Source organism: Trifolium pratense, linkage group LG4 (assembly GCF_020283565.1).
Source record: "Trifolium pratense cultivar HEN17-A07 linkage group LG4, ARS_RC_1.1, whole genome shotgun sequence".
Lineage (NCBI taxonomy): Eukaryota > Viridiplantae > Streptophyta > Magnoliopsida > Fabales > Fabaceae > Trifolium > Trifolium pratense.
In genome coordinates this window covers 33,492,627-33,506,484 of record NC_060062.1, presented here as the reverse complement: position 1 = coordinate 33,506,484, position 13,858 = coordinate 33,492,627, and the positions used below count along the sequence as shown (strand labels likewise).

At 36.4% G+C, this 13,858-nt stretch overlaps 3 protein-coding genes across 3 annotated transcripts; 1 reads left to right on the top strand and 2 right to left on the bottom strand.

The window, feature by feature from the left end:
* The first annotated feature begins 104 nt into the window (after positions 1–104).
* Positions 105–872, top strand: LOC123920876. Its single transcript, XM_045973205.1, has 2 exons — positions 105–572; positions 678–872. The coding sequence occupies exons 1-2, from the start codon at positions 105–107 to the stop codon at positions 870–872; spliced, it is 663 nt and encodes a 220-aa protein (XP_045829161.1).
* Positions 873–1,123: 251 nt separating this feature from the next.
* On the bottom strand, positions 1,124–2,299 carry LOC123922527 (protein FAR1-RELATED SEQUENCE 5-like). Its single transcript, XM_045975238.1, has one exon. The coding sequence runs from the start codon at positions 2,297–2,299 to the stop codon at positions 1,124–1,126; it is 1,176 nt and encodes a 391-aa protein (XP_045831194.1).
* Positions 2,300–7,747: 5,448 nt separating this feature from the next.
* LOC123920873 (exocyst complex component EXO70A1-like) lies at positions 7,748–11,168 on the bottom strand. Its single transcript, XM_045973202.1, has one exon. The coding sequence runs from the start codon at positions 9,958–9,960 to the stop codon at positions 8,017–8,019; it is 1,944 nt and encodes a 647-aa protein (XP_045829158.1). The 5' UTR covers positions 9,961–11,168; the 3' UTR covers positions 7,748–8,016.
* Positions 11,169–13,858: the final 2,690 nt, after the last annotated feature.

The following is a 13,858-nucleotide window of genomic DNA, read 5'->3' as shown; positions in this document are numbered from 1 at the left end:
ACCATAGGTGTTAGGATTAAATGTTGATTGAATTATAGTTTGAATTTATCATAGTTTATAAGATTGTATTGAGTGTGAAGATATTTTTCCATGTTAGGATAAATATGGAAGAAAATGTTGGGAGAGGTAGACATGGCAAGCCAAGCAATGCAAATGCTTCCGCTCGTAGAGAGCTTGCTGGAAATCGCTCTGCCAAACGAGGTCGTAGTAAGCAACAAGGACCAATTCCGGCGCGAGGGGCACATGATGCTGAGGCGGGTGGTTCGCGTACGCGTACACGGTCACGTTTAGGCCAAGCACAAAATGCTGCTGAGGATGATGATTTTGACGCGGATCAATTTATAAATCAGGATGCCGAGTATGGCGAACCTGAAGAACCGCAACCTGATGAACCGCAAATTGAAGAACCGCAACAACCACCACGACGGAGACCGCAACAGCGACCACGGCAACCACGACGAGATGCAGCAAATGAGGGTTATGGAGGAGGACCAAGTGATATGTCATTATTAACACAATACGGAAATCATAGGGCGGTTCCGATATGGGATGCAGAACCAGATGATCACGAGGTACCGTTAAGTGTATTAATTGTTTTATTAAATATATTAATTGTTTTAAATACTGTGATTATGTTAATTAAGTTTTCAATGTTTTGTGTTGTTGGAATTTTTCAGGTTTTAAAGAGGACTCTGCGTTGCCAAGCTAGCGGTAAAAAGGTTATAAACATCGTCAAACCGCCTCGTAGTGAGAGGTGGTTTTGGGATCCAATTGAAGCATCGGGATTGGAGCCGCTTACCCGTGTCAATTTTAGCGTACTTGACTATGGGGTTATATGGGCATTTGTTGAAAGATGGCATTCGGTGAACTGACTTATCAACATCTTATTTATCGCTTCCCATCCTTTCACCAAGTCACCGTTACCGTCCTTCAAGTAACCTTTCAACACACCATGACATGATTCAGCTCTATTCGTGGTGTGATTCCCCATGTGCATATGTTGGTCTACCCAAGCATTGACAACCCTTTCTTTATCAGTGTCTAGGACAGTCTCTTCAACATAACGCAAAAGCTTTGGCCATCTCGCACAAAGCTCCCTAAACACCATAACATTGTCAGCATATTATTTTTCCGTTGGCGACTCCAACACATCATTAAAAGCATCGGTGATTTGATCCCACACATCAGTCTGCTTCTCATTCTCTCCATTCTTGATTTTCACAATTTCCTTCATCTTAGAGCTCACGTTCTTTTTTACATGGAAACGACAAACCATTGCAGCCGATGTTGGAAATACCTCGGAAACTGCATTCATCAGAGCCAAATCCCTATCGGTGACAATCACCTTCGGTCTAACATCCTCATTCCTTAAGAGACTGACACACTGCTCTAGAGCCCAAGTGAAGTTGTCTTCTCTTTCATTGGTAAGCCAAGCAAATGCAACATTGAAAGATCTCCCAGTTGATGTGAATCCGACAATCTCAAATAACGGCATTTTGTATTTGTTTGTTTTGTATGTCGAATCCATCAAAAGCACAATAGGAAAAGAATTGAACAAACTTATAGATTTAGGATGTGCAAAGAAAATGTCTTGAACATGTTCGGATCCGTCTGCAACAACCGTTCTATGTTTGAAAAAATACCCGGTCTCGACAAGTCTTTTGGAGAGGTGTTGCATTTCAGTCATTGATGCCCTCATTTTAAGTTTTAATCGATGACTTAAATTGTAGAGTTGCTTTGCCGTTGTCTTGTTGTTTGGATCCCTATCTTTCAATGTGGACATTATATTCTTAGGCGGAACCAGATTCCTTGACATTTCCTCCATACATTGCCTTTCTTTCGGTTTGAGACGACCGACAATGAGATGACCTTCAACTGCCTTGTCCAACTCGTGGTTATGTTTTCCGTTTACAACGGTCAAATGCCATGTTTTATCGGCATGACAATAACCACAGAGTCGAAATGGACAGCCGCATTTCCTCGTGCCGGTTTGATCAGATTTTAGCTTCTTATTTGTTGACACGTACCGGCCTCCCCGCTCGCAATCCAACCTGAAATATTGCTTCCTCTTATCGCTGCCGTTGTCGGATTTGCCAATTACAATTGCAAACTTTAGCTTTAAGGCAATCTCCCGAGCCCATCTAATCAACTCATCTCGGTCAGGGGTTGCCATTTCAGTGTAAAAATGATCCGATGTATCAATCTCATATGCAACAGGTCTAGATGGAGGTTTATCAGGCGGAACCTCAACAATTCCCGGGGCACAGATACCTAGCACAAGCTCTCGTTTGCCCGCCATAACTACATAATATAAGAGGGATAAACACATAATTAGCCACATATAATACTTAATACATATAAAATTGGTAGCACATTCTATAATCCATAACAGTCAAGGCAATGCAAGCAAAACAGATAGACCTAAGGCAATGCAATGCAATGCAAGCAAAACAGACAGTCAAGGCAAGTAAAGACAGTGCAAAAATTAAAGTTCCAGTAATTTCGGTTAGTATCAACCGAACGAATCCTTCGGTTAGGCTTGGCAAGCAAACACGTTTAAACCAACACAAAACCAAAAGTTCCAGTCATTTCGATTCGTATTAACCGAAGGATTCCTTCGATTTCTATAAATCGAACGATTTTGTGTCAGAAACCTACCAACCTAGCATATATGACAGTTGAAAATAAAAGAAATTAAACGGAAGATTACCTTAATATTGTGCTTCAAATCGCGTTCCAACCCTTAGCAAACGTTCCAAACTTGATTTTAAGCAGCGATTTGAGTGAAAAACGGATTGGATTTTGGGATCTCTTTTGGTAGTGTGGGGATGAAGTATTGAAAGTGATGAAGAATGTGAGAGGTTGCTTTCTATATAAACATACTTTGATTCGTAAAACTCGAAGGACGAAGCGAGTGGTTTTTAAAAACCGAAGTTTTTATTGTTTCGATTCGTAAAACCCGAATTCGCTAACCAAAAATTTGGTCATTTTCGAAGGGCAAACTGGGATTTAAGGGGGGTATAAAAGAAACGTGGGGGTGGGGAGAGAAAATATCAGAGCTGAGACCATAAAAGAGCAGTCCAATAACAGCTGAAACAGAACCCACAAATCTCCACACCTTTGGCTGCATAACCCATCTCCAAATTTGGATTAGAGTATTCATCATGTTGTCAGAAATTTGTAAGAATTGATTTCACAGCAAGAATGAGAATGAATTTGTGTTGAGATTGTAATTTTTATAAATGAAATGGATCACTCTTTTTCCATACAATATTAACTAAAACGCGTCTCACAAAAAGTTTCCTTTTTTCAGAAAGGTAGATTCGTCCCTACTTCCTTCCTCCTTTCTAAAATAGATGACAAAAATAAAATAAAAATTTGTTCTAGAATGATTGATATACTCAACTTTCAATATAATATTTTACGATAAGTCACTAGGTTTGGTCTAGTGGTGAGTGATTTTGGTAGTATGCTATAAATCCTGGGTTCGATGCTCAGCTCATTGTAAGCAAAAAAAATATATTTTACAATTATTTGTATCTCTTATAATATAAAGTTTGTTCTATAATATTTTTGGTTTGTAACCAACACGAACACAAAAGTCTCTTTTTAGAATTATTCTAAGAGAAAGACTTGGATAGGCACACGCCCAAATCATATTTTATTTGGTCACACACTCAAAAATTTAAATCAAAAGTAATATAATCACATCAATCAGCATCATTTATTTCTTTTCTCTTTGATTTTTGCTTGTTTATGTGAGTGTGCCTAACACCTCATATTTATATCTGTGTCTATCAAAGAATTTCTCTTATTCTAACTACCTTGGAATAAGCTGTTTGGATTTTTGGAGATTGTTGGTTCTGTCTTGTGGACTTGTATAAGTTTCTGCTTGTATAACAGAAGTTTTTGAAAATGCATTTTAAAAATAAATTGAATACTTTCAAAAGAATAGAAATTACATTCTCTCTAGCCAACTTCTATAATCTTTCTATCAAAATTAAAAAGAAAATTCATAATAAAATGTCAAACCAGCCACCAATATACAAAGTAAAATTGAAAATAAAAAATTGCAAATGTGCTTCAAAAGTAACATGGCATCAGAAAAAAACACCCCAAACATATATACCAAAATCAGAAGTTCAAAAGTGCTTAACTTTTTTTTTTTTTTTATTTTTTATTTTAATGTTTGTATTGGTTGGTTCACATTTGATAGCCAACAATACACTCAATTTGAAAACAATTGATGCAGTCCTTATCAGAACATGAAATAACACTTTAATATCATGGTGTGGTTTTGATCTGCAATTCGGCATGAAATCACTAAAACTACATAACTTCTTCCAATGTTTTGCAATCTACCTTTTACATCTATGTATTGTGCTTCTCTCTACACCTTATGAACATAAATTCATCTCAGCAAACCATGTATAAGGAGATCAATAATTAGAGCGAAAAGGCTAAGCAATAATAAAAGACAATTTAGTAGTAGTAATAATATAATGTCATTCCAATGAAACCATTAATGAATCTCAAGCCTAATACAAGTTTTTTTCCTTCCAAAAGTCACAACTAGAGCATAGAAAAACCTAAAATTGTGATATAGCATAAACTTGGCAAATGACAATTACTTCTAACGAGGTATGCTTTTCATCATATTCAAGATAATAAAGATTATATAAACTTGCCAAGTTAAAAAGCTTAAGCTAAGTAGAGAACTTCATTCTTCAGGAAATTTGAACATTGCACACCTATACAAAATAAGAACAAAATTAGGAAACTCATGATAAAATTACAACATATAAGCAACATCACTACATATAATTGTTAAGTGACAAATGATATCAAAATTCTTATGATTGTTAAGGAAACATATATTCAACAATCAACAAAAAGAAAAATTTAAAAAAACATCTTGAGTTCCACAAACTAGAAAGTTGTTTGGTCGATTATTAGTGTCATAGTAGATAAACCCTTTCTTTGAACAATACTCCAATATACAGTATCCATTATCAAAGTATTTTAATGGCCAATATAAACTAATATCGCTATACAAAAGCCTTAGTCCACAAAACTCCAGTGTCATCATTCTTCATGATCCACACACACATCCACTGAACTAGGTAAAGATGCATTGCATACATAAAGAGAGTCCCTGAATGCTCCCATGCTAATACTATTATGCATGAATCCATGTCGAAAGAAAGTTGGAGATGGCAAACCTATTAATTGCAACTTTTCAGTTTCAAAGTTGAAACACAAAATTCAATATTTCTTATCCGCAAAATATATCCAATGAAGTGCCTCATTCACAAAAGTGGGATATTCGAGACTTTTTATTGAAGAAAAGTTACCATCAAATCTAACATTCTTCCATGTTGGTGTTCCTACCACATTGATTTCAACATTCAAAATTCTATATACAAACCATTGCAAGAATTCACCACATCAAATTCATCATCCCACCAATCCAGTTCGCCATCACGAAGGGGAAGCTTGAATGTAGGTTCAAGCTTCAAAATATTGCTGCATTTACTGTCAAGTTCTGGAAGCTCATCCTCAAGAAGGTACATGGTTCTCGAGACTAGTTCTCGATCAGGTGCACGAATCAGGAAACCAATCGTGACCGGTCAACGTGCAATTTGGCAAAATGTGGGTCTGAAATCAATGTGTTCCAAGTTCTACAAACATGTTTACAAATGAGAACAAACTTGATCGGATGTCGAAGAAGAATGTCGGCGGTGATTGGCAATGGAAGATCAGCAAAAGAAGGGTCAAGTTCTCGACTTTCTATGTCATCAATTTTTTCTTTCCCCCTTTTCCTTTCCATAGCCACACACTGAGGTACAAAAAAAAAAATATAAAGCACACGAATGTGGAATCATATTTAATTGAGTCCATTTAATTTTCTGTTTAGGAAACAAGTGTAATTAGGGTCTTTGACATCCTAGTTGTTCCGCATAGTATCATCATAAGCTTGAGTATTTTGGACCAGTCATGGCACTAATTTCCGCTAGGGTTATGGCCTTCCCAAGAATGTGTTGTGCGGGGATTAGCTAATTAGACTAACCATCAATTAGGAATTCAAATTTCAACAATCAAATATGTTTATCTCATCCCGCACTTGAAAGGACAAGTGAATAGTTGATACTCTATGCTTCCCTTGGGTGTTTACAGCTGGTATACAACTTACAACAGCTCATTAAGCACGTTGGCTTTATCCACACCGGTGGAGAGAATGGTCTCCAACATTCTGGAGAATGGTCTCCCAGATTTTTACACTTATGTGGCAATCTTATCCGAACTGATCTAATATTTTTTCCACACATGGCCAAAGGCTTTGCAACGGATATATGTCAGAAACAACTCATTACAGTTGGCATAAAAAATATCTTTGCCATCTTGTAGTGCATCACAATCAGAGACCATTGAAAGAATGATCTCCTGAAGCATCTAAAGGACATATTCACATGGACTGTTTTGTTTCTCTCACAACGACTATTTCTACACTCACAATAGATATGTGTGATGTCCAAGCAACAAAGGATCATCTCCATCTATAAATAACACGTTCAACCAATTTGAAGAGCAAGAACTTGAAGCACACAAAGGAAATCATACTTATTCAATCTTAAGCAATCAAGCTCTTCTTTTTCACTCATACTCCAAGCTCTCTAGAAATCTAGGATCTATATTCTTTTGAGTATTTTGAGTGTATTTCATTTGTAAGCTTCACAACCAGTTTAGGATTGTTTTAAGCTTAGATCCAAAGAACTCTTGCTAAATCTTTAGATCTACTTAAGTCAATTTGTTAGAATTGTTTGAGAGTACCTTGTTAAGGTAGACCAGCTTGTGACAACTGGATATTTTATGATCTCGATTTTAGATCAAACGGAAGATTGTAATCTTGGTCTAGATTATAGTGGACAATCTCACGCAAGTGGGGACTAGAGTAGGTCATACTATTAAGGGGTGAATCAAGATAAGATTCTTGTGTGATTCTCTCTTCCCTTAATCTTTTATTTTTACAAACACTTTACACACAAATCACTTATTTACATTTGTGTTTTGAGGAGAATGTTCTCGTAACAATCTAAAGGCTTGCTATTGTAGTTTGTTATTTATCTAACTTGATTTGCAGATTAAAATTTTAAAAGGTCACAATTCAAAACCCGCTTTCTTGTGAAAAACTTTGTTACATCACAAACAACCACCCATCACCGGAAAACCGGAAAGCACCGATCGGAACCAGCCAGTGGCGAGCTTGAACAACTAGAAAATGACCTGAACTGGGTAGGGCAAATTCGAGCGGTGGAGCTATGAGTGTGGAAGGACTTGAGCGATGGTTCTGTTAGGATGAAAGGATGTGATGCAGTGGTGAGCTAGAGAACAAGGAAGATCGGCACTCTACTTTTTATTTTTTTAGGGTTTCTCTTTGACATATATCTATTGCTCTCTATTCTCCCCCTCAAAAAAGTAATTGAATATTGTGTGACCCACTACATATTAGATATTAAAGTGATAATTGCAATATTTATGAACAAATACTTTTAAATAAGAAATAAATCCTAAGCTATTCTAAAAATAATTATAAATCATAAATTATGTGCCCGTGAATATAACTTATTTGACAGTGACATTGCATGTTATTGCAGCAATCGAGGTTCGAACCCTCCACTTAATCACACTTTAAAAAGTAAAATTTTAGTCACTAGACTACTTGTAAAAAAAACATAAATTATACTGTAATATTCTATGAATAATTATAAATCATAAATTCTATCATGTGTTAATAATATCTTAGTTTAAATAAAAATTAACTAGCGCACCGGGTGCACTATTTAACATTTTCGCAATAAGTATAAGAAAATTACATGTGAATGAAAGGCGGACAACAAACTATACCGCCTTTTTGAATAGCAAAACCAATTTTCTATTAAAAACAACATTCATTGTTCAGTTGACACTGACATTGCATTACATAATTGCAAGGATTAATGTTCGAACATGGTATTGTCAACCTCTTCTTCTAAACACTTGGGCCATTTGTGGTAGCTTAACACCGGTTGACAGCAGTACTTCTTCTTTTTGTTTTTGCTTTTTCAACAGCAGTTCGTCTTGTTTTTGTTTTAGCTTTTTTGACAGCAGTTCCTCTTCTTTTTGTTTTATCTCTTGGTTAAATTGGGTAGCCTGATTTTTGAACCAATCATCTCCTAAAATGGTTCCTAATTCACACTCTTTAGCCTTTTGAACAATGTAGTCAACGTTTCTGATCAAGAATCGTAGAGACAAATCAGTCAGCCTGCTATGGAGTTTGGATTCGGCTATCAACTTGCTCTCTAATAGCTCCATAATCAAACCCATCTGCCCTGAGACATTGGAAGAGGATTGCACTCTATCCTCAATTTTAGGATATTCCTTCAATAGATCCCCATAATCTCCTTCGAACACTTGCTCCAGGGTCTTCCGTGACTGACTAGCAGCACAGAGATAATTCATCACGTGAATGGTGATCGGGTGAATTTCCGCATCGAGATTTACTTCCTCAGCTGAAATTTGCTGAATCAGATTCGTAAACTCCGTGAAAATGCCTCTGATCCCTTCCCCCAATCTCTTCCAAACTGTGATTGCTTCCTTTTGCAGGGATGCACTGTATTGATCACGGAACAAAGACTCAAACTCTGGAATTATTAGGTCACGCATTGTTTCGAACACCTTGAGGACTCTATGCAACTGCTCTGGTGATCCGCTTCCAATGGCAATAACATCCGCGAAATTCAGCAGCTGAAGTGCGGATTCACAACAAACACCCATAAATGACAAATCAGCAGTGGAGGAGAACCCAAAGAAAGCCCGATCGCAGAGTTTCCTTTCAGTGGGTAACAATATCTTCAAAGCCACGTTGGAAGCTTTGATCCATCTTACAATCTTGTTTTCGATTTCTTTCCATGACAACATCCGACGGTCTTCAATGGTGAGTTTCTTGAACCCTAATCTTGAGAGGCTTTCGACCAAACAATCCCTTCGGGAACTGCTGTACACGTCCGAGAATTCCCTCTTAAAACCGGCACTAACCATCAACTTGGCTGTTTTGTGAATGTTGTCGATTGTTTCAGTTGGCAGCGCCATGATCATGAAGTCCGTGTCCTCGGACACATTAAATCCACTAAATGCAGAATCATCACTTAGGTAATCCTTCAAGTTCTCCATAAGCATTTCGATGAGAGTTGAATTTTCTTGCTGAAGTGCTTTCACATAATCACTGAGTTGTTCCAGCATACTACTTCCAATATCAGTACTGGTCAGTTGTGTTGAATGTGGATCGACAATAACATTCAGATTTTCATCTTGAAGACTAGTGGGATCGTCATTATCAGTAATACTGGCCAATTGTAGTGAATGTGAATGTGACTCAGCTTGAATTGCATCATTTATAGAAGAGAAATAAGAACGAAGAATAACAATTAAGTAACCGAAACCTGCTCCTGGAATGAATAATATCAATTTAATCTTCATCAGTTGCAGAATTAGACTTCCAAGGAAAAAATACATAAGATCGATTTTGAATCCGGACTGAGTTTCCCGCGACAAACTCAGTGACATGATAGCAAAAGCAGCACATGAAAGTAGACTATATGCATCTGGTTTTCCCTTCATTAATTTATCGAAGAAGAATGAGTAGAGTGTAGTGATTGTTAATACCAAAAAAGCTGCGTGAGCTTTAATCCAATGACTTGTTGAGTGTTGCCATTTGTTTGCAAATAAATTCAAGAAGCCGATGATGAAGCTGAAAAGGCTATATAGAACAATCTTCAAGACATTCCAATGTCCAAAGAGATAGTTGAAGGAAGAGCTGAGACCATAACAGAGCAGTCCAATAACAGCTGAAACAGAACATACAAATCTCCACACCTTTGGCTGCATAACCCATCTCCAAATTTGGATTAGAGTATTCATCATGTTGTCGGAAATTGTTAAGAATTGATTTCACAGCAAGAATGAGAATGAATTTGTGTTGAGATTGTAATTTTTATCAGGAAGCTGAAATGAAATGGATCACTCTTTTTCCATACAATATTAACTAAAACGCGTCTCACAAAAAGTTTCCTTTTTTCAACTCTGATTGCGTACACATAGTAGTAGTACAAATATTTGCGGTCAGCTGCCTCCATTTGAAGAAAGGTAGATTCGTCCCTACATCCTTCCTCCTTTCTAAAATAGATGACAAAAATAAAATAAAAATTTGTTCTAGAATGATTGATATACTCAACTTTCAATATAACTAGTAACCGACCCGTGCGATGCACGGGTTTGGAAGAACGTCATATGTATAACAATTATGATTGTTGTCAATCATGGATGCTATGAGCCAAATGAAGTTAGTCATAAACATACGAAAATTAATCAAATTGGTTCATTTGGTGGAACGCCAAATTTATTTCAATCATGGATGTGATGATAATCAGTCATTTGTTAATTTTAATTGCAATTTCATTGTAGTTTAATAAGTTTTAGGTAGAATGCATGGTCAAAGAAAAGAAGATTGGAAGAAAAATGACATATCAAGAGTTTGAAGACTAAAAGATCAAAAGAGGAAAAACACTTAGAAAAATTCCAAGTATGTGAGCCGATTCTCGCCCTACTTCTCTGTTTTTCTCGCGTTGCTATAATGATCAAATAGGGGCGCAATTAGCTGCTGCGCGTGTACATGACATCAACCACATGATTTGCTCCTACGCTGACACGTCATCATAAGAAAAGACAGATTATGCATTATAGGGACGCGATCTATTCTTAGTGCACGATGGGTACTTGCTTTTCAACATGTTATAGGGAGATGATTCCTTCATTCCTTTAAGGGTTGCGATTTGTTCCCAGGGGCATATAAAAAGCAACTTTCTTTTGTAACCTAATTGACGCAGACTTTGGGAGAAAGAAGAGAAGGAACAGAACGCGACGGCAGTGGCAAGCAACATAATTTTTGGTTTAATTTCTTCTCTTATTTACTCCATGTTGCTTATTAATTTTATTATGAGTAGCTAAATCTCTATTGATTAGAACTAGTAGATGATCTTCCTTGAATTGATTTGAATCATGTAAATTGTTGAGGATCCTTGGGACCTTTTTAATATTATTGTTATTCAGTTATTTCTGTGCTTAATGCATTTTATGAATTGACGAATTTATGAATTGAATTTAGGAATCGAATGATTACTAACCATAACTTTTGAAACCCGAATTTGAAATAATTGTTTGGTCAATAGTCGTTTTAGAGATATCGGATTATTGTACTATGATAAGGAGAATTAACGAGCATAAATCTTTCTATGAATTTGAATTGACCTAAGACATTAGGAAATTATTTTTATGGAAAAGGGTTCTTAGTCATTAACACTGGTCTGAACTATTTAGTTAATTCATCGTGACAATAAGAGTGAAAAGGTAGCTTAGGACCGCATTTACCAAATCATGAAGATGAAGTGAATCGAAAATTCTAATCATCTCTTTAATCGTTTGCAATCATCACTTTTAATTTTAATTGTTTTATAAACCAACTTTGCTTAGCAAATCCCCCTGCATTTACATTCCTAATTACGATACAATTGTTTTGCCGAGATTGGAACAATCCCTGCGGTCGATTATTAGTGTCATAGTAGATAAACCCTTTCTTTGAACAATACTCCAATATACAGTATCCATTATCAAAGTATTTTAATGGCCAATATAAACTAATATCCCTATACAAAAGCCTTAGTCCACAAAACTCCAGTGTCATCATTCTTCATGATCCACACACACATCCACTGAACTAGGTAAAGATGCATTGCATACATAAAGAGAGTCCCTGAATGCTCCCATGCTAATACTATTATGCATGAATCCATGTCGAAAGAAAGTTGGAGATGGCAAACCTATTAATTGCAACTTTTCAGTTTCAAAGTTGAAACACAAAATTCAATATTTCTTATCCGCAAAATATATCCAATGAAGTGCCTCATTCACAAAAGTGGGATATTCGAGACTTTTTATTGAAGAAAAGTTACCATCAAATCTAACATTCTTCCATGTTGGTGTTCCTACCACATTGATTTCAACATTCAAAATTCTATATACAAACCATTGCAAGAATTCACCACATGAAATCCATCATCCCACCAATCCAGTTCACCATCACGAAGGGGAAGCTTGAATGTAGGTTCAAGCTTCAAAATATTGCTGCATTTACTGTCAAGTTCTGGAAGCTCATCCTAAAGAAGGTACATGGTTCTCGAGACTAGTTCTCGATCAGGTGCACGAATCAGGAAACCAATCGTGACCGGTCAACGTGCAATTTGGCAAAATGTGGGTCTGAAATCAATGTGTTCCAAGTTCTACAAACATGTTTACAAATGAGAACAAGCTTGATCGGATGTCGAAGAAGAATGTCGGTGGTGATTGGCAATGGAAGATCAGCAAAAGAAGGGTCAAGTTCTCGACTTTCTATGTCATCAATTTTTTCTTTCCCTCTTTTGCTAGCCCTATCAGAAGGGATTGAGCCCCTTTTCCTTTCCATAGCCACACACTGAGGTACAAAAAAAAAAAATATATAAAGCACACGAATGTGGAATCATATTTAATTGAGTCCATTTAATTTTCTGTTTAGGAAACAAGTGTAATTAGGGTCTTTGACATCCTAGTTGTTCCGCGTAGTATCATCATAAGCTTGAGTATTTTGGACCAGTCATGGCACTAATTTCCGCTAGGGTTATGGCCTTCCCAAGAATGTGTTGTGCGGGGATTAGCTAATTAGACTAACCATCAATTAGGAATTCAAATTTCAACAATCAAATATGTTTATCTCATCTAGTTGGAGTAACCGTGACTTTCCTACGAAACTATGCTCCGCCCTCACAACCTCAGAAACCAAGTGCGGGACGCGGATCATTAGGTTTATAGGCGGAGATGAAGAATAAGAGAATCAATAAATATGAAAGATGAACAAAATCATCTGAAAGAAATCCTGAAATAGAATGAAAAGGCTAACGAATCATCGCCTTTTTCTAAACCTAGACAATAGTAATATAATGTCATTCCCATGAAAGCATTAATGTATTTGAAGTCTAAGACAAATTCCTTTTGTTCCAAAAGTCATATATCTAGAGCTAGTCAAACAAGATAACACAAGTTATAGAGGTCGCAAAAGCAATCGAATGCACAGCATCAGTATGTGCCTGACCTTACAATACCTTGCCAAATCAAATGTCCATATCAGATCACATTTTAATATTACTAACACTACATAGACTTTCTGTTACACAAGAACATGGAATCCAACGGCAAAAAAACACCAAAAAAGCATAGTAACACCCAAAGTTATAGTCTTTCTACAACCATATAAACAAACACTTGCACAAAAGAGGATATAATTCTCTGGCCAACAACATAAGCTGAGCATAGCACAACCCACTAATAACAACACATGATTCCGACCTATAATTACAAGTACTTAAGCAACTGGTTTTCTTCTTGGACTTAACCAGAACAATCAATCCAATAAAATGGCATGGAATTGTACTCGCTTATAAACTCATGCTCGGAGCATCTCTAATCCAATATCTCATCCAATGTAGGACTCTCTAACACTAACCATTCCCCCATTTTGAAAACAATTGATACAGTCCTTATCAGAACACATTTTAATACGATGCTTTCGTTCTTAAATTTGGCTGCAAATTACTAAATCTACATAACTTCTACCAATGTTCTGCAATCTACCTTTTACATCTATGATTTAATTAGTTATATAGTACTTCTCTCTACACCTATGGACATAAATTCATCTTAGCAAACCATGTAAACTATGCATCAGATTGGCAAA